The 20,489-nt window shown below is 50.7% G+C and overlaps 1 protein-coding gene and 1 long non-coding RNA gene across 9 annotated transcripts in view; one reads left to right on the top strand and one right to left on the bottom strand.

The window, feature by feature from the left end:
* LOC101288200 (zinc finger protein 470) overlaps positions 1–20,489 on the top strand; it is a 99,625-nt gene that overhangs the window by 58,376 nt on the left and 20,760 nt on the right. For 3 of the 8 annotated variants that reach the window (XM_033412035.1, XM_049703240.1, XM_049703241.1), the window contains exons 3-4: positions 3,706–3,832; positions 10,560–12,688. In XM_033412035.1, the coding sequence (XP_033267926.1) occupies positions 3,706–3,832; positions 10,560–11,995 (1,563 nt within the window). In that variant the 3' untranslated portion in view covers positions 11,996–12,688. Of the gene's footprint in view, positions 1–3,705; positions 3,833–10,559; positions 12,689–15,854; positions 16,005–20,489 lie in introns of those variants that run through there. The other 5 variants (XR_007474246.1, XR_007474245.1, XR_007474247.1 and 2 more) reach the window with 3 other exon arrangements.
* Positions 15,998–20,141, bottom strand: LOC117197954 (uncharacterized). Its single transcript, XR_004478863.2, has 3 exons — positions 20,050–20,141; positions 19,497–19,623; positions 15,998–19,126 (listed from the first exon to the last, which is right to left on the bottom strand). It is a non-coding gene; the product is annotated as an uncharacterized LOC117197954 (long non-coding RNA).

Below are 20,489 nucleotides of genomic sequence, written 5' to 3'. Positions count from 1 at the left end.
ATTTTTTATTTAAGTGCTTTCTTCTTAATTACATCTAGCGCAAATATATTCTGATTTTCAAGAAATAGAGCCTATCTGATTTCAGCTCTTTGGAATTTGGGGAGGTTTTCCTCGTGGCGAATTGGTTTGTGCCATTAGACAGGAAACCAAAACAGATGAAGCACGAGAATGAGTGGCCTCAGACATGCACACACAAAGCACTCAGGTTCGGTGCATTTGGGGCTAAACCATACTTCTGGGGAAGTCTTCCCAACCCTCCAGAGGAGGGCGGCCCCTGCTGTCTGCCCTTCAGCATCCTTTGCTGTAAGGTGTCAGCTCTGACACTTCCAGGACTGTACATTTTGTTTTTAGTGCACCCCTCCCAGCCCAGCCCCAGGGCAGTGCATGGAGCCTACTCAGTAAATATGTTATTTATTGAGTGAGTTCACTGATGTGGGGCATACTTAGAGAAGATTCTCTGAAGGAACTACAATATTTTTAAAAATTAAAATAAATAAAAAGAGGGGGCAGCAGGAAACTTTTGGAGGTGATGGATAGCTTATGGCCTCGATTGTGATAATGTTTCATGGGTGCATACTTTCCAAACTTAATCAAGTTGTATTAATTAAATATGTACAGCTTTTATATGTCAATCATACCTCAATAAAGTGGCTTTTTTTTTTTTTTTTTTTTGTGGTACGCAGGCCTCTCACCGCTGCGGCCCCTCCCGCCGTGGAGCACAGGCTCCGGACACGCAGGCCCAGCGGCCATGGCTCACGGGCCCAGCCGCTCTGTGGCACGTGGGATCCTCCCAGACCAGGGCACGAACCCGTGCCCCCTGCATCCACGGGCGGACTCTCAACCACTGTGCCACCAGGGAAGCCCAAAGTGGCTTTTTTTTAAAAAAGGAATTATTAGCAGGACTGGCCAAAGGATGTATGGGCCAAAGAATCAAATAATAATATCATATAATAATAATAACTACTACTGGGGAACTAGATCCCACACACATGCCGCAACTAAGAGTCCGCATGCCACAACTAAAGATCCTGCATGCCTCAACTAAACATGCTGCAACGAAGATCCTGCATGCCATGACTAGGACCCAGCCTGGCCAAAATAAATAAATATTAAATAATAATAACTACTACTAATAATAAGTATATATATAAGATGCATATGTGAAATGTCAAAATCAATCAAATGTAATAGTTGACATTCATCGAGAACTTACTCCAGCCATACCAGACACTGTGCTGGAACCATATATGCATTACCACATTCAACCCCCATGACAACTACAGAGGGGGACATTTTTATTATGAACAAATGAAGTTCAGAGAGGTTAAGGCACTTGCTCAAGGAAAAGACAACCATTGAGGGTAGAGCCAGGATTTCATTGCAGGCTTCCAAGCTCCTGAGCCCACACTCTCAACCACTGCCTTGTACTGCTTCCTCATCAAACAGTAGTGACCCACGAGGCAGAGGAGGCCAGCATGAGCCCAAAGCCTCTGGGTGGGCACATGGGGACCATGATAGGACTGGCCAGGAGGTGAGGCCTCCTCTCAGGGAGGGTGAGCCAGGGTTCACGGTTCTCGTGTCGGGGGCTCAGAGCACTGGGGAGAGCCAAGGACCTGTGGATGTGGGTGGCAGTAATAGTAGCTGATGGTAATTAAGCACCTACTGTATGCTGTGCACTGTTCTGAGTGTCAAACATGGATTAACTCATTTAATCCTCACACCATCCTACTGACCCATTTATTCATTCAAGAACTATTCATTGAGTGCCTACTATATGCCAGGCATTGTACTAAACACTGGGGAAATAGTAGAGAGCAAGACGGATGTATTGGTTTGCTAGGGTTGCCATAACAAAGTACCACAGACAGGCTTAAACAACAGAAATATATTTTCTCACAGTTCTGGAGGCTGGAAGTCAAAAATCAAGGTGTTGGCTGGGCCAACACCTTGATTTTTTTTTCCCAAGTAATACATTTTTTAATAAAAATTAACTACAGGGCTTCCCTGGTGGCGCAGTGGTTGAGAGTCCGCCTGCCGATGCAGGGGACACGGGTTCGTGCCCCGGTCCGGGAAGATCCCACATGCCGCGGAGCGGCTGGGCCCGTGAGCCATGGCCGCTGAGCCTGCGCGTCCGGAGCCTGTGCTCCGCGACGGGAGAGGCCACAGCAGGGAGAGGCCCGCATACCGGAAAAAAAAAAAAAAAAAAATTAACTACAGAACAAAAACTCAAAGTTTCCAGAATCCACCTAAATCACCAGCGTGGTTAGGAAAACATTAAAACCTGCCCACGTCCCTGTAAATGACAAATCTAAATAAAAAGTAAACATACATGATTTCCAGGAATTTTCCTTTGAGCACTTTAAATAATAATGATGAAAACAACTTCTGCAAATACATTGTTTAGAGTAGGGGGTCAAAACAAATATGTGGAAAACCACCCTTCCTTCTGAACGGTCTAGAGAAGAATCAATTTCAGGCCTCTCTCTCAGCTCCCAGTAGTTCTTGGCTTGTTTTCACATGGTATTTTCCATGTGTGCATGTCTCTGTGTTCAAATTTCCTCTATTTATAAGGACACCAGTCATATTGGATTAGGGCCCACCTACTCCAGTATGACCTCATCTTAACCAGTGGCCCTATTTCCAAATAAGGTCCCATTCTGAGGTGCTGGGAGTAGGACTTCAACACATGGATTTGGAGGAGAGGAAGCATAATTCAACCTATAACAAATCCTTAGAATAATACCTGGTACATAGCAACTGCCTATGAAGTGATAGGTATTGTGACCTACAATTGACAACATCATTGTCATCACCATCACCACCATCATCACCACAACCATTGTCACTACCATCACCATCACCACCATCATCATCACCATCACCACCATCACCACCATCACCACCACCACCACCACCATCACCATCACCATCATCATCATCATCTCTCCCTGCTAAGCCACATTCATTTCATCCCCAGGGCTTACAGCATCAGCTGGAAAGTCTCTTATGCTTCCACCACATGAACTTCTCACGATTCCTCAATGGTCTAATCTGCCTTTTAAGCCTCATGTCTTGACCCAAGCTCTTCCTCCCTCCGGAATCTCCCCCCAAGGACCTGACCACTGATCCTTCCCCCAGCCTAAACTCAGTGTCGCCTTTCTGAAGTCTTCCCGGACACCCCCTAAAGCTGCTGTTGCTCAGGCGCCTGGAGAATTTTGTTCATACCTTCATGACAGTATTGACCAGATTGTGGGTCAGTTACAGGTGTTTTCGTCTGCTCCTCCTTTGAGGAACTAGTTCTTAAACCTTCTGTGTCTGTATCCCACACCTTGCTCAGTGCCTGCAGCTTTGTAGGGGCTCAGGAATCTTTGGTGAACTACTGGGTTCCATCTAGGTTTCTGCCTTTGTTGGGCTTCTAATGAATGTGTTGATTCACTGGGTTATGATCATTTTGCCTTTGATTCCTTCTCTGTCTCTCAAATCTGTGACTTTCTGTTCTAAACAGCCTCATATTTGTTTTATTTCTCTGTCAGAGGACCATCCCCAAATAATGAGGCACCAAGATAACTGAGTGGCTGGTCCTTGTTGAAATCACTTCAGATACATCCTGTGTGCCTTCCTGAAATCCTCTTGGCTTTTCTGGCCATTCTTCCAGACCTCTGTAAGGAGGGCCCTGCGGTGAGTGGTTGTGGGTTTCCCTTACAGGAGTCAGTGACGTTCAGGGATGTGACTGTGGACTTCACCCAGGAGGAGTGGCAGCAGCTGGAACCTTCCCAGAAGGACCTGTACAGAGATGTGATGCTAGAGAACCTCCAGAACCTGGTCTCACTGGGTAAGGGGCAGCTTCGCTGAGTAGCTTACCATCAGCCTGTCACGTGAGGACTACAGAGAGATAAGAAAAAAGATTGACAGATTTGACTACGTAGAAAGTTTAAATCACTGACAGATTTGACTACGTAGAAAGTTTAAATCACTCAAAGCTAAAAATAAAGTTGACAGATGATGAAATGGGGAATAATATTTACCACATGGATAACAGTCAAAGGATTATAATTATGTAAAGAGCTCCTAGGAATAAATAAGAAAAAGACTGAATGATGGCCAGACTTATAGCTGGAAGTTCATAAATGTGGAAATACATGGAATCACGCTTTATAAAAGATTTTTAAATCTTACTAATAGTCAAATACAAACTGAGTCAAGGAAATACAGTTTTTGCTCATGAGGTACACAGAAATGAAAAAGAATAATAGCCTGCATTATGAAGGTATCGGGAAAGGGACTCTGTCCTTTTAGGAGTATAATGTTGGGACAACTCTTTTGGAGGACAGTTTGGCATTATCAGCCAAATTTTGAACAATTCCATTTTTAGGGATCTACCCTTTAGAAATCTTTCTATATGTGTACAAAGTTTTCCTTAGGAAGAAAAATAGAAATGACCTAAATGCCCACATGTACAAGACTGACTAACATATCAAGGTGTAGCCATATGATGGAAACCATGCTTTTCAAAGATGAGCACTCTTTGTAGGCACTGACATGGAATGATGTCCCTTGATGTGTTGTTGAAACACTAACTTTCAGAGCTAGAGTGTGGTCCCATTTCTTCAACAGCTTTTGTGGAAGTATAATTGACCTATAATTAACTGCACATATTTAAAGAATAATTCAGTGTATTTCAACATCTGTACACATCCAGGAAACCATCACCATGATCCAGATAATGAACATATCCATTACCCCGAAGAGTTTCTCATGCCCCTGGGTAATATCTCCCTTCCCTCCCCGTACCCACCCTCCATCCCCAGGCAACCACTGGTCTGCCTTATGTCACTGTGGTTTAATTTGCATATTCTAGAATTTTATATACATGGAATCATACAGCATGTAGTCTCTTTTTGGTCTGACTTCTTTCACTTGGCATGATGATTTTGAGGTTCACCCATGTTGTTGTATGTATCAATAGTTCACATCTTTTTATTGCTGAATACCATTCTGCCTATGGATAGACCACAATTTGTTTATCCATTCACTTGTTGATGAACATTTGGGTTGTTTCCAATTCTGGACTGTTACAAATAAAGCTGCTGTGAACGTGCGTGTACAAGTTTTTCTGTAGGCATATGCTTTCCTTTCTCTTGAGTAAACACCGGTGAGTAGAACGGTTGGCTCAGATATGAGGTGTATATCTAACTTTTAAAGAAACTCCAAACTTTTTTCCAAAGCAGTTGTAACATTTGACATTTCCACCAGCAGTGAGTGGGAGTTTCAGCTGCTCCATGTGCTTGCCAAATCTCAGTATGCTCAATCTTTTTCATTTCAGCCTTTCTCGTTGGTGTGTAGTCTTATCATATCGTAGTTTTCATTTGATATTGAGAATCTTTCCATGTGCTTATTTGCCACATGTATATTCTCTTCAGTGAAATATCTGTTCTTTTGCCTGTTTTATTTAGTTGGGTTGTTCGTTTCCTTATTATTGAGTTTTGAGAGTTCTTTATATGTTTATTATTATTATTGACATAAGTCCTTTATTGGGTAGATGCTTAGCAAATATTTTGTCCCATTCTGTGGGTAGACTTTTCTCTTTTTTGATGGCATCATTTGAAACACAAACATTTTTAATTTTGATGTGTTCAGTTTATTTATTTTGTTGTTGTTGCTTGTGCTTTTGGTATCGTATCTCAGAAACCATTGACCAACCAAGGCCATGAAAATTCACTCCTGTGTTTTCTTCTAAGAGTTTAACAGTTGTAGCTCTTCATGTACATCTTTGGTTCACTTTGAGTTAATTTTTGTGAATGATGTTAAAAAGGGGTCTAATGTCACTCCTTTGAATGTGGCTATCCAGGTTCCCCAGCATCATTTGTTTGAAGAGAAGTTTTTAATTTGAAGTCCTATTGATAAATTATTTTCCTTAGGGATCATACTTTTGGTGTCAGATTTTAGAAATCTTTGCCTATCTCAAAGCCACAAAGGTTTTCTTCTGTATGTTGTATAGTTTTAGGTTTCATATTTTGTTCTGTGATCCCCTTAGAGTTAATTTTTCTAATGATGCAAAATGTTAATTCAAGTTCACTTTTTTTTGTCAAATAGATGTCCTGTTGTTCCGCCATGTGTTGAAAAGACTGAATATTTCCACTGAAAAATTTCCACTGAATTTTCTCCACTGAATTGCCTTTGCACTTTTGTCAAAAATCAGCTGTTCATGTATGTGTGGGTCTAATTCTGGACTCTGTTCTGTTTCATCCATCTATTTGTCTGTCTTGACACCAATACCATGTCATTTGACCTGCTTTCATTTTTGCCTTTGTGGCTTGTGTTCAGTCTAGGACGACTTAATCTCCACAAGACCCTTCTGAGTGTTCTGCCCAACGCCCCATGAATTATATGGTGTGAGTTACATGGCTGGTGTGAGGAGGCACTGTTCCCAGCCCTGCGTCGGCTCTGGGTACTGTTTTCAATTCCTTTCGGGTGGTTTTCTCCAGCCTTGGGTAGTTTCTGTATATGAGTGTTCTGATCAGTAACCCAAGTCCTGGAGGGAGGACCTTGCCTGTCTCCAGAACCCACTCTCCACACTTTGCTGTCCAGTACTCTGTTCTGTGAACTCCACCTGCCTCCGTCTCTCAATTCCATCTCCTCAACTCAGGGAGTCTGCGGGGCTTTGCCTCAGTTTCCCCTCCTGTGCTGTGGCCTGCGAACTTTCCTGCGAGTAAGTTGGGTGGTCATAGGGCCTGCCTCTGTTGAGTCCTATGTCTCAGGAATCACTGCACTTTGTTGACTCATGTCCAGTGTCTTGAAAACCTTTGCTTTATATATTTTGTCCTCTCTTCCTCCCATTGCTTTAGGCTGTAGGCTGGAGGGAAATCTTATCTTTGTTACTCTATCTTGGCCACATTTCAGAAAAACAACAACAGTGTGTGTTCATATGTGTGTGTGCATACAGGGTGTGTTGTGCGTATTTTTTTAAAGTATGCACTGGGAGAAAATTCTAAAAATATACATCAAACTGTTAGATGGTGAGATTGCAAGAGACTTCCATTTTATGTTATTTTTTGATGTTTGATGTTTTAATAACAAGTGTGAATTACTTTGTGATCAGAAGCAATTGCGGAAATACATAATATGGGAAAAGAAACTATAAAGGACAAGAAATCTAGTACCATGAAAAAAAATCCACATTTAGACCAAAAGGGATGAATAACATTTTGGATGTTTGTAGCTTGTTGCCGAAATGGCCTCTGCAGACGTTGTCCTGTTAACATTTCCCTTGACCGTGGGCAAGAAGGCCCATGTCCACACACTGTCACCAGCCACACATCATCAAATGCTTTGCTCCTTGCTGATCTGATTGGTGAAAAGCCATATGGCAGGGTCCTTTTAATTTGGCTGACGTTGAGCTGTGTTTGCATACCTTTTCACGAGTAAGAGCTGATGTTTGCTTTTTTGCAAATCATCTCTCCTGAAGGGTGTTTGTGTTTTTTTTTTTTTAATTGAAGTAGAGTTGATTTACAATAGTGTGTTAGTTTCAGGTGTACAGCAAAGTGATTCAGTTATATACACGTATGTATTTTTAGATTATTTTCTATTATAGGTTATTACAAGGTATTGAATGTAGCTCCCTGTGCTATATATCCTTGTTGCTTATCTAGCTTATGTATAGTAGTGTGTATCTGTTAATCCCAATCTCCTAATTTATCCCTCCCCCCCTTTCCCCTTTGGTAACCATATGTTTGTTTTCTGTGTCTGTCTGTTTTATACAGATTCATTCGTATTATTTTTTAGATTCCATATATAAGTGATTTCATATAATATTTGTCTTTCTCTGTCTTACTTCACTAAATATGATATTCTCTAGGTCCATCCATGTTGCCACATCTCCTGAAGGGTTTTAATCCCTGAAAGGGAGGCCGCCCCCTTTTAACTGCCCCTTAACTCTGGGATTTTGCTGGCATGCTCCCTCCAGCTCTCATATTTATTCCAGAAGACTTTCAACTCTATTCGCAACCGAGACTCCGCTGCCTCCCATCTCTGCAGGCTCAGGCCAGTGTATGTCCCCAGCACATCTCAGACCCCATGCACCCCAAACCAAACCCACCATCAGCCTTCCTTTCCTCCTCCTACTGAGAAGTCACCCCCACCCATGTCACAGGGCCTTCATGCCCCATGCTTCCATCTGCCCTAACATCTGGGTGTCACGCCACACCCCAGGGTCACTAAGCCAGGATCACTCTCAAGTATTTCTCAAATCCTTTGCTCTGGCATGGGAAAGCATAAGAACACAGCAAAACAGTGACTGACCAGGGCCCGTGGCTCTGTGGTCATAGGCTTCAATCTCAGCTCTGCCTCTAGTATGCTGTGTGACCTTGAGTAAGTGACTTAATTCTCAGAGCTTGTTTCCTTGTCTGTAAAATGGGTATAATCTCAAACATAACTACATGGTCGTGGGGACCACACGGAATGATCTGTGCCGATTGCTCAGCCCCGTGCTGGGCACATTGCAAGTGTGCAGTGCATGTTTACCTGCTACCTTCTGTGTGCCAGGTACTGTAACTAACCAGGCACAGGCCAGGGTCTTGCCCTCCTGGAGCTCAACTTTCCACTGCGGGGCAGGGGCTGGTAGTAAACAGATCAAGGGACAAAGACAAGTTGCCACGGGCCATAACGAACGATCACTAGGAAGCAGGCAAGAGGATAGCAAGAGAGATCTTCCCTTCCACCGTAGGATGGAGGATAAATGCTAACTGAGGCCTGAGGATGAGCACGCAAGGAGTATCAAGGAGCCGGCAGGTGCAAAGGCCCAAGGCAGGAAGAGCTCAGCACAGACAAGGGGGTAAAAAGGGAGCCGCAGGGCAAGTGTGCCTGAAGAAAAGGAAGGTGCGTTAGTCTGGCGTGGTCGGCAGGATCCAGGCTGGCTCTGTCTGCCCAAGGGCCCAGGAGGGAAGGTCTTGGCCTTGATTCTCAGTGCACTGGGGAGATGCTGGAGGGCTTGGCCTGCCTGAGAAGATCCCTACCACTGAGTGGACAGCGCCTTGTAGAGGGCAGAGGGTGTAGGCAGGAAACCTGCGGTGCCTGACTCGATGGTTGGCTGTGTTGGTGGAGAGATTTGGTCTGGCTCAAGCTGCTTTGCCCATCCAGTGGCACTCAACAGCCTGGATGATGCGAGGGAAGGGACGAATCAAAAATGACTGCTAAATCTTTATTTTTAAAACACTTTTTAAAATTATGGTAAAATACATATAACACAAAATTTACCATTTTAGCCCTTTTTTACATGTACAGTTCAGTGGTATTGAGTACATTCATATTGTTGTGCAACCATCACCACCATCCATCCAGAGGCCTTTTCATCTTCCCCAACCTGGTCCCCAGTAAACACTCCCCGTTCCCTCCTCCCCCAGCCCCTGGGACCCACCGTCTACTTTCTGTCTCTATAAATTTGACTCCTCTGGGGACCTCATATGAGTGTCCTTCTGTGTCTGACTATGTTGCTACATCTCTTTGATGAGCCTTTCTTTCTTTTTTTTATCATTTGGGGTGGGGGTGAGGGTTCCAAAATCACAAGTTTCCTGTTAAACGGGTTTGCCATACCCAAGAGGGACACAGGAGGCTTCTGAATAGTCCTCAGCAGAACTCAGCAGGTCTGGGTGGGGGGCATACATTTGGGAGGCATCACTATATAGAAGTCCAGACTCCCTTGGCGGGGCCATGAAGGCATGACATGACTTAGGGGAGGGGAGGTCTCAAACTCAAGTGTTGGTGGGGCCAGGTGGGGGTTAAATGAGGGGTCGGGGAACAGCTGCTGCTCCACTCCTGCTTTTTATCGCCTCATAGGAATAAAGGCTTTGTGTGGTCATATCGTCACACTTTTCGTGACATTTTTGTGTAAGATCTCACAACTTTTAAATGTTGGGAATGAAGCCATTAGGTCCATGATACAGAGTCCGGACCTCAGACAGGAAACAGAAATGAACAGGATACACGTGGGAGGGGATTGGAGACTTCGCTTGGTGACCAGGAAGGGATGGATGTGCAAAGAGGAGAGGTCTGGAGCCAGCCCCACGGGGATACCTGCGCTCCACGACTGGGCAGTGGAGGAGGGGAGTGAGGCCTACGGGGCTGGGGAGGGCGGGATGGAGCTGGGCCGGGGCCCGGAAAGACGGGGTAACCTGCACGCGCCATAAACGTCAGCTGTATTTGTATCATTTCTAATACAAAATCGATGCTCTGCGAAGCATGACTGGTTGGGGATATTCAGGATGGACCCTGGAGGGGAGGAATCCATTGCAGAAACTCCTCACTCAGGTTTGCGAGAGCCTTTCTGACCCGCGCCCTCTCAGCCCAACTTGTGTGTCTCCTCCGAGCTCCGAAAGGGACATTTCTAGTTCTCCGCTCACCTCCTAGGTTGGTTCTGCCTTCTGAAACCACGTGTGTCGTCAGCGCATTGCTTTGCTCTTAGCTTCTCCATCCGTGCCCTGTCGCTTACCCACTCCCGCTTGGGAAATTACTTCCACCCAGCATTAACCGCGTACATTTCTTCTCCTCTCCTCCTCCCCCGCCAGACTTGGAAATGAGACCTGAAATGAAAGAACCGGACCTGAAGGAAGAGATTTCGGAAGACAGACCATCCGGGGCCTGGGGTTCAGCCGTGGACGGAGCGCGGACGCAGGGTGACAGGGTGGAGTCACGGCGGGGAAGCGCTAGGACCTGCCCGGGGCGGCTGGAAATGTCCCGGGAGTCGGACCCCGAATGTCGTGAATTGCTGGCGTTCGTTAACCAGAGCCCCACCCCGGCGCCACCCAGGTCGGGGGGTCCGCGGGAAGCAGGGGTCCACCCGTTTGCCATGCGGGGCAAGAACCTCGCAGGTAACTCGGACCTTGGTAAACCCTCCAGACCGGACGTGGAGAAGAAATCCTACGACTGCAGCGAGTGTGGCAAGGCTTTTGGCCGCAGCTCGTCGCTGGTGAAACACCAGCGCATCCACACCGGGGAGAAGCCCTTCCAGTGCGACGTGTGTGGGAAGCACTTTCTGGAACGGTCGTCGCTGACCATCCACCAGCGGGTCCACACGGGCGAGAAGCCGTACGCGTGCGGGGACTGCGGCCGCGCCTTCAGCCAGAGCATGAACCTCATCGTGCACCAGCGCACGCACACTGGCGAGAAGCCGTACGCGTGCGGCGTGTGCGGGAAAGCCTTCCGGAAGACCTCCTCCCTCGCCCAGCACGAGCGGGTCCACACGGGCGAGAAGCCGTACGCGTGCGGTGAGTGCGGCAAGGCCTTCCGCCAGAACATGCACCTGATCGTGCACCAGCGCACGCACACGGGCGAGAAGCCGTACGTGTGCGGCGAGTGCGGGCGCGCCTTCAGCCAGAACATGCACCTGACGGAGCACCAGCGCACGCACACGGGCGAGAAGCCGTACGCGTGCGGGGACTGCGGCCGCGCCTTCAACAAGAGCTCGTCGCTGACGCTGCACCGGCGCAACCACACGGGCGAGAAGCCGTACGCGTGCGGCGAGTGCGGCAAGGCCTTCAGCCAGAGCGCCTACCTGATCCAGCACCAGAGGCTGCACATCGGGGTGAAGCCTTTCGAGTGCGGCCAGTGCGGCAAGGCCTTTAGCAAGAACTCCGCGCTGACCCAGCACCAGCGCATCCACACCGGCGAGAAGCCGTACGCGTGCTACATCTGCAAGAAGCACTTCACGGGCCGCTCGTCCCTGGTGGTACACCAGATGGGCCACACCGGCGAGAAGCCGTACGCGTGCGGCGAGTGCGGGAAGGCCTTCAGCCAGAGCGCCTACCTCATCGAACACCAGCGCATCCACACGGGCGAGAAGCCGTACCGGTGCGCGCAGTGCGGCAAGGCCTTCATTAAGAACTCCTCGCTCACAGTTCACCAGAGGATCCACACCGGGGAGAAGCCCTACAGGTGCGGCGAGTGCGGGAAAACCTTCAGCCGGAACACCAACCTCACGCGGCACCTGAGGATCCACACCTAGGGTGCTTGGGGCGCCCCAGTCTACACCAGGTGGGCGGCGTCCTTAGCACGGGCCGTCGGCTCTCTGGGAGTTCTCAAGTGCTGGCCCAGGGTGGCGCAGCCCCGCGGCTCTTAGGAATTGTGGGGGTCTTGGTTCCCACGCGCTCCTTCCCGGCCGGGCGTCCACACCACCGAGCCGGAAGGCAAGTTCCTCCGTGCCCAGTGTACTTGGGAACGTTGTAAGGTTGGCTGTGGCTGGTAACTCGCGGGAGTTCCAGGAACGGAGCGCGTCGGGGTTCCAGACCAAGCGCTCAGTACATTTTAAGCGCTGAGATGGAGCCTCCGGTCGGTCTCCGTTCCGATAGTAAAGTTGGGGAGAGGCGTGCAGGACTTGATAAGAGCGTGGGGACGTTTTTCCCCTTGTCACACACACCCTCGGTCTAGTCCAGATGTAGGTTGTCAGTGAGTTTCCGCTATGGGGAAGAGCTAGAGGGGTACCCTTCGTCGTCCTTCCATATCCCAGCCCCCCTGCAGTCTCCCTAAACCGTACTGGAAGCCTCCTCCCCCCAGGCTAATAAGCGGTAGAAGTTGGCAAGTTCGTGAGAGGAAAAAAATGTTTTTTCAGAGTTAGCAATAACAGTAACCGGTTTGGCTGCCAAAGTTTCTCATAGTGGTCTGTTAAATTTTTTTTTTAATAAAACTTTTCATGAAGGGAGACCAGTGTCATCTTAAACAGTCATCAGGTGAGAAAGATACAGGTAACAGGTGTGCTGTCAAAGTCGGTTTCAGTGCTTGTGGGAGAGGGCAGGGGAGCGAGTAACAACAGGCTTGATATTCAGGTTAAAATACTTAACCGGATTCAATAAGTTGCACATCTGAGTCTCTTTACATAGTTATCTTTTGCAGTTAAACTTGGAGTCTCCTAAGGCTGACCTGAAGCTTTGTGTACACATAGAGTTCCCCCAGCCTCCCCTCTCTGGGACCTTTTCCACCACCTTTTTATTTTAATGTTCTGTGCTACTGGTCGCAAATGTCCTGGCGTGTCTGCATGTCCCACACTTCCTGACGCTGGCGTGCACAAAGAATAATTCATTTTAAGCAACCACTTATATTAGTAAGCACACTTCGTGTTGTAGGTAGGAAAAACAGCCATGTAGAAACATGGACAGTTTTTGAATGTCAGGGTGCAGGCATCAGGGTGGGCTTGATCCAGACGCACAGCGCGTCAGGACCACAGCTCTGCCTCCCCGTGGTCTGCTGGCTCTCCCTTCACGCACTGGCCTCGTCCTCAGGCTGGCTTCCCTTGTGGTTTCATGGTGGTTTCCAGCAGCTCCTCTTGACACACTTCCTCAGTCTCGTGCAGATGGAGACAGACCTCTTCCAGTCATTGGCAAAAAAGCCCTACGCTTCATTCCGCTGGACTCACCAGGGGCTGATTGTTCTGACCAGAAAAATGCCATTTGCTTATTGGCTTAGATATGGGTCTCGCCCTCATCCTTGAAATAGTAGCTGTGGAAGGGGAATGAATGGGAGTGACTGCCCAGATCGGCCTGAAACCGCTGTCTACCCTTGACGTGGGCGTGGGGTCCATTCTGCCCAGGTCACAGTCGGGCAGAAGTGGGATGACACGGAGAAGCCGGCCCCAGCGTCATCGGATGGCCTCTCTGGCTTTTGTTGTGACAGTGAGGTCCTGCTGCACGTGACATTTTCTTTGGGGAGCCTTCTCATTGCCTTGGTCACCACGAGAGCCCCCGGTCCTGGCTGTCCTCTGTGCTCTCTTGACCACGGGATGGGGGCAGGGCCCAGAGAGACTGAGAGGCTCCGGGTCACATCTGTTTGCACCAGCTTTCGTCGCCATGCCCCCATTCCCGTTGGCAAGAACAGATGTCATGTGATCAGGTTTCCTGCTTGGGGGGGCGGGGCAGGGGTGGCCGGGTGAGTGACTGTGACGCACAGGGCAAGTGTGAGCCTTGGATGGATCGAAGGTGAGCCCCAGCTGTGAGCGAGTGAGTTCCTTCTAACCCTCTGTGCTTCGGTTCCCTCTGCTTTAAAAAGGGGGTTGTGGGCATCTCCGAAGTCGATTGATAGGATAGTCAGGGGCAGGCTAAGCTGCAGGTCCTGGCAACACAGAGCCTCAGACAACAGAGCCCCCAGCCTCTCTGCCTCTCTCCTGCTCCCTCGCTTCTCTCTCAGTCTCAGACCAAAAATTCCACCCAGTCGCACTCCTTGTGGTCACTTAGGACCTACATCCCGTCCACCCCTGAGGACACAGGGCTGGTCAGAGCTGGCTGCCAGCCACCATGAGCGTTCCAGCGGCAGGTCAGGGGAGGCAGCCTGGGGGAGGTAAGTCTGACCAACACCTTAGCACCGGACCGGAAGTGGCCCAGTGTCTCCCACTGTCTATCACGCCTTTGACAGCTGCCTCCCCTCAGACCTACATGGAGGCTGGGAGGTGTCGTCCAGGGGTGTTTCCAGGACGAAGTGGAGACAACCATCCCTCAGGCTGCACCCTGAGGACCTGTCCAGGCAGATCGTGCAGTCAGGCAGGGGCATGAGACATGGTCTTTCAATAAAACGAGCACATGGAGCTTGGCAACCTTCTAGGCCCCCCAGTAGGAGCTAAGAGTAGGGGTCTCTGACGGTTTGGCCTAGCAGCCATGTCGCCACCCTCCTCCTGTGCTTCCCTCCCATCACCTCCTACTCAAGAGATGGGACACTCAGCCTCGCCCTGCTAGACCTTTCCACACCTGGCCCAGTCCTCTCATCAAATGGGAAAGGACGGGGAGGAGGGGTGTGGGAGCACCCTCTTCTCTCAGGGCCACCCGGTCCCTGGTAGGTCAGGACGGGATGCAGGTAACTGAGACCTTGGACAGAGACAAGCCCTGGAGAGTTATCAGAGACCCGTGGTCACCGTCCAGTATTATTCACTGAGGGCCTGGACACAGATCCAGAAGCTGGTGATGGCCAGGAATCTCCTGGAAGTTTTGGAGTTTCAGGAGAGGTGCAAACCATTCTCTCTCAAATCACAGATTTATGACCCCCTGACATACTGGATGGGATTCTTGTGAACATAAAGTGCTTTGAGTCAAGCAGGCTTATTGTCTAATATATGCCTCATCCACACCTTAATAATATCTTATTATTTTACTATTGATAATAGTGCTCTATTATCATTAATTAATAGTAAATAATAAATACAGTGCTCTATTATCAACAGTCAAATAAAATATTAATAAGCACTATCTAGAATGCTATTATTATCCTGGTTTTTCAGCTGAGGAAACTGAGGCTCAGAGTACTAATGCTTTGCTCAAGATCTTGGAGCTGAAAGCTTTTATGTGCAATGTTTCTGTTTCCTAAACAGCACCAAATTCCCATATTTAAGAAATGCTACTTGGGCCAGGCCCAAGCAGGCCACACCAACGACATCTGGGGCAAGAAACAGATTGGACCCCTGGTCTGCAGCCCCTGCAGAGTGGAGGAGTGATCAAGTGGGCTCTGGGGTCAGGGGATCCTGGGCTCAACCACTGGTACTGCCACTCACCCAGTGGTCAACCTGAGCTTGCTCGGTGCCTCCTTGTCTGTTCAGTGGAGGTGATGCCTGACCTCCCACACAGGGTGGAGGTGATGGTGAGGTCACAGAGCTGGGTCAGCATGGACGAAATGCAGCAACAAACCCCAAAGACCTGGGGCCTAATTCCTTGCAGCCGATCGTAGGAGGATCTCCACAGGGTGACTCGGGGGTCCAAACTCCCTCTACCACATTCAGCTCACTGCTTCTGGAAACACCCTGGGGTCAGCATCCAGGGGGCGGATGGGGGAAGGGCAGGTGGCAAAGGCCCAACCTTTTCTGGACACATCCCTCTCCTCACCTTCCACAGGGAGGAGTGGTCCATGCCCCTTCCTGGATGCAAGTGGGAAATGCGGTCTCTGGCAGGACAGCTGCGTCCCAGGACGAACTCTGCACCAGGAAGGAAGGAAAGTGAGGGGTGTGGGGGGTTACTGTCTCCCCCTGCCACCCAAAATGCAAGGTGGGTGCTCATGCTTTCCAGTAACATGTAGACAGCAGCTACAGTTGCAAAAGGCTAAGTTTCTAGCCATTTAAGGATGTTATAGATTGCATGTGTTCTCCCCAAATTCATATATTGAAATCCTAACACCCAGTAACTTCAAAATGTGACTGCATTTGGAGATAGGGCCTTTAAAGGGATAATTAGGGTTCTGTGAGGTCATATGAGTGGGCCCTAATCCAATGACTGGTGTCCTAAGAAGAGAGAGAGAGATGCCAGGCCGCACACGGGCAGAGGGACAGCCACGTGAAGAGGCCACAGGAGGGCCGCCATCTGCAAACCAAGGAGAGAGGCCTTAGGAGAAATCAACCCTGCTCACACCCTGATCCCGGACGGTGAGAAAATAGATTTCTGCCATTCAAGCCCACTGCCCTGTCTGTGGTCTTTTGCCATGGCAGCCGGAGCAAACGAATACAGTGAGTGAGCTACAACAAGCTCCCACTGGACAAACCTTTCTGGCAGAGACACCAGATCCTGCAGTGAATAAGCAGCCATTTAACGGAGAATCACGTTTATTCCCTGTAAAGTGCCAGGTACGCAGGTGATGTTCAGCACCAAGGACAGCAGCTGGTCTGAGCCACAGTAAGGGCTTCCTCGTGGCCCAGTGGTTAAGAATCCGCCTGCCAATGCAGGGGACACAGGTTCGAGCCCTGGTCCGGGAAGATCCCACATGCCGTGGAGGAGCTAAGTCCATGTGCCACAACTACTGAGCCTGCACTCTAGAGCCCGCGAACCACAGCCATTGAGCCCACATGCCACAACTACTGAAGCCCGCACGCCTAGAGCCCATGCTCCGCAACAAGAAAAGCCACCACAATGAGAAGCCCGTGCACCAAAACGAAGAGTAGCCACCCCTCGCTGCAACTAGAGAGAGCCCACGTGCAGCAACAAAGACCCAATGCAGCCAAAAATAAATAAATAAATATATATTTTAAAAGGCCTAGAGGGAAATGAAAGAACGGAGCCAGCCAGTCTCCTCCACTTAGTCCCAGGAGCCCACCTGAGGGAACCACCAAGAGGGACCATGAGACCAAACGGGTTTTGCCAGCCTGTGCTGAGGAAGGGTGTGGAATTCCACAAATAACTGTTGGTTGATGGCAGGGGTTGGCCAGCCTTTATTGCAAAAGGCCAGAGACTGTGTATTCTTTGCAAGCCACAAAAGCTCTCTCTGTGTCATATTCTTTTCGCTTTATTTTACAACCCTTCACTTTATTTTACAGTGTGAAAGCCATTCTTACCTTGGGGGCCATGTGAAAGCAGGTCTGGCCCCCGGGCTGTGGTTTGCCAACCCCTGCCTGATCTAATCTCTCCCCTGGTAACGGGGATAATTTTTGGAGTCTGGTGCAACATGAAAATATGGGGCCCTCTGTCCAGAGGTTATTAAGCATTTCAAAATGGTGACTGCAGAGCGTGAGACCGAGCGTGGGCCAGGCCCTGTGTGGTTGCACAGGTCGCACACTGCTGAAGTACGGCAGCTGTCGCCTGTCCTGAGGGAATTCTCAGGAATGTGTCACAAGCCCCAAGGGCATCTCTTGACGTCCCTGAGTTAATTCTAAAGTGATGACGGGAGGAGGCTGAAACTTGGCCACCATCTCAGGCCTCACCTGTGACAGGTTATCTGGGAGAGTGGGCAGAAGGCTGGGCTCCCTGGCGGGCACCCCCGCAGCAGCGTGGGTCTTCTGGTGGCCGGTGAGGTTCCCGATGCACCTGAAGGCCTTGCCACACACCTTGCACTCATAGGGCCACTCCCTGGTGGGGATCCTCCGGTGCGCCGTCAGCATGGGCTGGTGCCGGAAGTCTTTCCCACACTGCCCGCACTGGTAGGGCTTCTCCCCTGTGTGGATTTGGCCGTGCTGGACCAGGGTGGACTTCCGCACGAAGGCCTTGCTGCACACGCCACACTGGAAGGGCCTCTCGTCACTGTGGATGGCCTGATGCTAGAGTAGGAAGGACACCTTCCGGAAGCTTCTCCCGCATTCGCCGCAGCGGTAAGGGCTTCTCGCCCGTGTGGATCTGCAGGTGAATGGAGAGGTGCGCCTTCTGGCTGAAGGTCTTGCCACACTCCGTGCACTCAAATGGTCTTTCTCCGGTATGGGTCTGCCGGTGCACGGTGAGGTAGCCCTTCTGGCTGTAGGATCTCCCGCAGGCTTTGCAGTGGAAAGGCTTCTCGCCCGTGTGGTTGCACCAGTACACCACGAGCTGCGCCTTCTGGCTGAAGGCCTTGCCGCACTCGTAGCACTTGAACGGCCGCTCGCCCGTGTGCGTGCGGTGGTTGTTGACCCGCTCGGATTTCTTGCGGAAGGCCTTCCCGCACACCCTGCACGGGTGGGGCCTGTCGCCTCTGGCGGCCCACTGGTGCCCGAGGAGGGAGGAGCGCTTGGTGAAGCGCTTACCGCACAGGTCACACACGAAGGGCTTCTCCCTGGTGTGGATGCGCTGGTGGTCCACCAGGTTGGTGATGAGGGTGAAGGCCTTGCCTCACTCGCCGCACTTGTAGGGCCGCTCGCCGGTGTGTGTGCGCCGGTGCCCGAGCAGCTGCTTGTTCTGCGCGAAGGCGCGGCCGCATTCGGCACACCGGTAGGGCCACTCGTCCATGTGGATGCGCCGGTGCACTGTGAGGTTGGCAAGCTGGCGGAAGGCCTTGCTGCCCTCGGCGCACGTGAACGGCTTCTCGCCGGTGTGGACGCGCCGGTGCACCGTGAGCGTGGCTTTCCTGCGGGAGCGTCTCCCACACTCGCCCCACGCGAAGGGTTTGTCCAGGGCGTGCACGCGCTGGTGCTGCGCCAGCTCGGTGCAGTGTGCAGAGGCCTCCCCGCACTCCTGGCACACAGGACTTCTCAGTGACGGCAGGGGCTCTCCCAGTTGGCATTCCGCGGGCCACACTTGTGGGGTCCCCTCCCTCCTGGAATTCCTGGCTGGGGGTCTCCTGGCTGATGCTCTGAAGGGGCCCTTCCTGAAGCTGTCCCGGCCTCTCCTGATGCACAGCCCCAGGGGCAGCCACCTCCCAGATCTTCCAGGTCCAGCTCAGGGGATACTCCTGCAGGGACAGCTTCCACTGGGCCATTCCTCTCCAGTCTCCATTTCTGAAAGAGACAGAAAACACGAATGTCACCCACGTCACCTACTCCCAGAGCTGGAAGGGGTGAGGGCTGGGGGCTGGGAAAGCAAAGAGAAGCCTCCTCAAGTACTTGCCAAGGGCTCTAGAATGAGGTCTAGTGTGTGTGTGCAGTGGACAGAATATATGTGCCCCCCCCCCCCGCAAATTCATATGTGGAAATCCTAATCCCCAGGTGATGGCATTAGGTGGTTGGGAGGTGATTAGGTCATAAAGGCAGAGTACTCACAAATGGGATTAATGAGATCTCTCTCACCCCTTCCTCCTTGTGAGGACACAGCGAGAAGGGGCCACCTATGAACTAGGAAAAGGGCCCTCCCCAGAACCCCCCGTTTTACCCAGGGAGCTCAAGTTCTGGAAGTTCTCAAGCATCACATCCTTGTACAGGCCCCTCTGAGCCGGCTCCAGCTGCTGCCACTCCTCCTGTGTGAAGTTCACGGCCACATCTTTGAATGTCACCAACTCCTGTGACAGCAAAGATGTCTGGTTCAACCAGGCCGGCAGGGCTGGAGGAGCCAGGGAGGTGGGGCAAGGCCCTGGCCTCAGTGGGTCCTCCCAGGGAATACCCCCCTCCCCCAGCACAGAATGGCAGTGGCACACAGTAGGTGCTCAAGAAACGTCAGCTGTCATTAGGATGACATCATTATTACAGGGCTTGGACTGGATTTGGTTTGGGGCTTCAGGGCTGTGTGGCGGTCCCCAAGGCCATCCCAAAGTTTGATGATTCTCTATGAGGACTTGTGGGACTCGGCATAAAGTTGTATTCGTGGCCACCCTGCCCCAGGTGACAGGGCACAGGCCCCGGAGGGGGGCTCCAGCAGGGCCTCATTTGACTCGAGGCCCAACCTGAGCCACCCACGAGGAGGAGGGCCAGGAGCTGACACTACTCACCAGGGCCTTGTCAGCCGGCAGCTGGGCAGCCATCCCTCCACTGCCCACAGTGACCAGGGGATGGGTGGTGGGGTCTGGGGGCTGATGGAACTGTGGTGGAGGGAGAGAGAAGGGGGACAGTGAGAGACCAGGCCTAGCCCTGCCCCCTGGATTCACACACACACACACACACACACAGCTCTTCTCATCCAGAGAAACACACAGACACAGCACACACACACCCCATGGGCTCATGCTACCCAGACACCGCCACAGTGTGGTGGCTGGGGAAGTAGGGAGTGGGGATGTCTCTCCCGGGTGGGTTCAGACCCAGGGCCACTCTGCCTAGACACACCCATCAGGACCTGGACCTGAGATCCACCCTTAGGGCCAAGCGGCTGAGCCCCCACCACTGCCCCAGGCCCCAGCTTACACTTGGGGTCCGGCTCTGCTACCAGATG

Source organism: Orcinus orca, chromosome 20, assembly GCF_937001465.1.
Source record: "Orcinus orca chromosome 20, mOrcOrc1.1, whole genome shotgun sequence".
Taxonomy (NCBI): Eukaryota; Metazoa; Chordata; class Mammalia; order Artiodactyla; family Delphinidae; genus Orcinus; species Orcinus orca.
The sequence above is the reverse complement of the archived record's forward strand: the minus strand, read 5'-3'. Positions and strand labels throughout refer to the sequence as shown.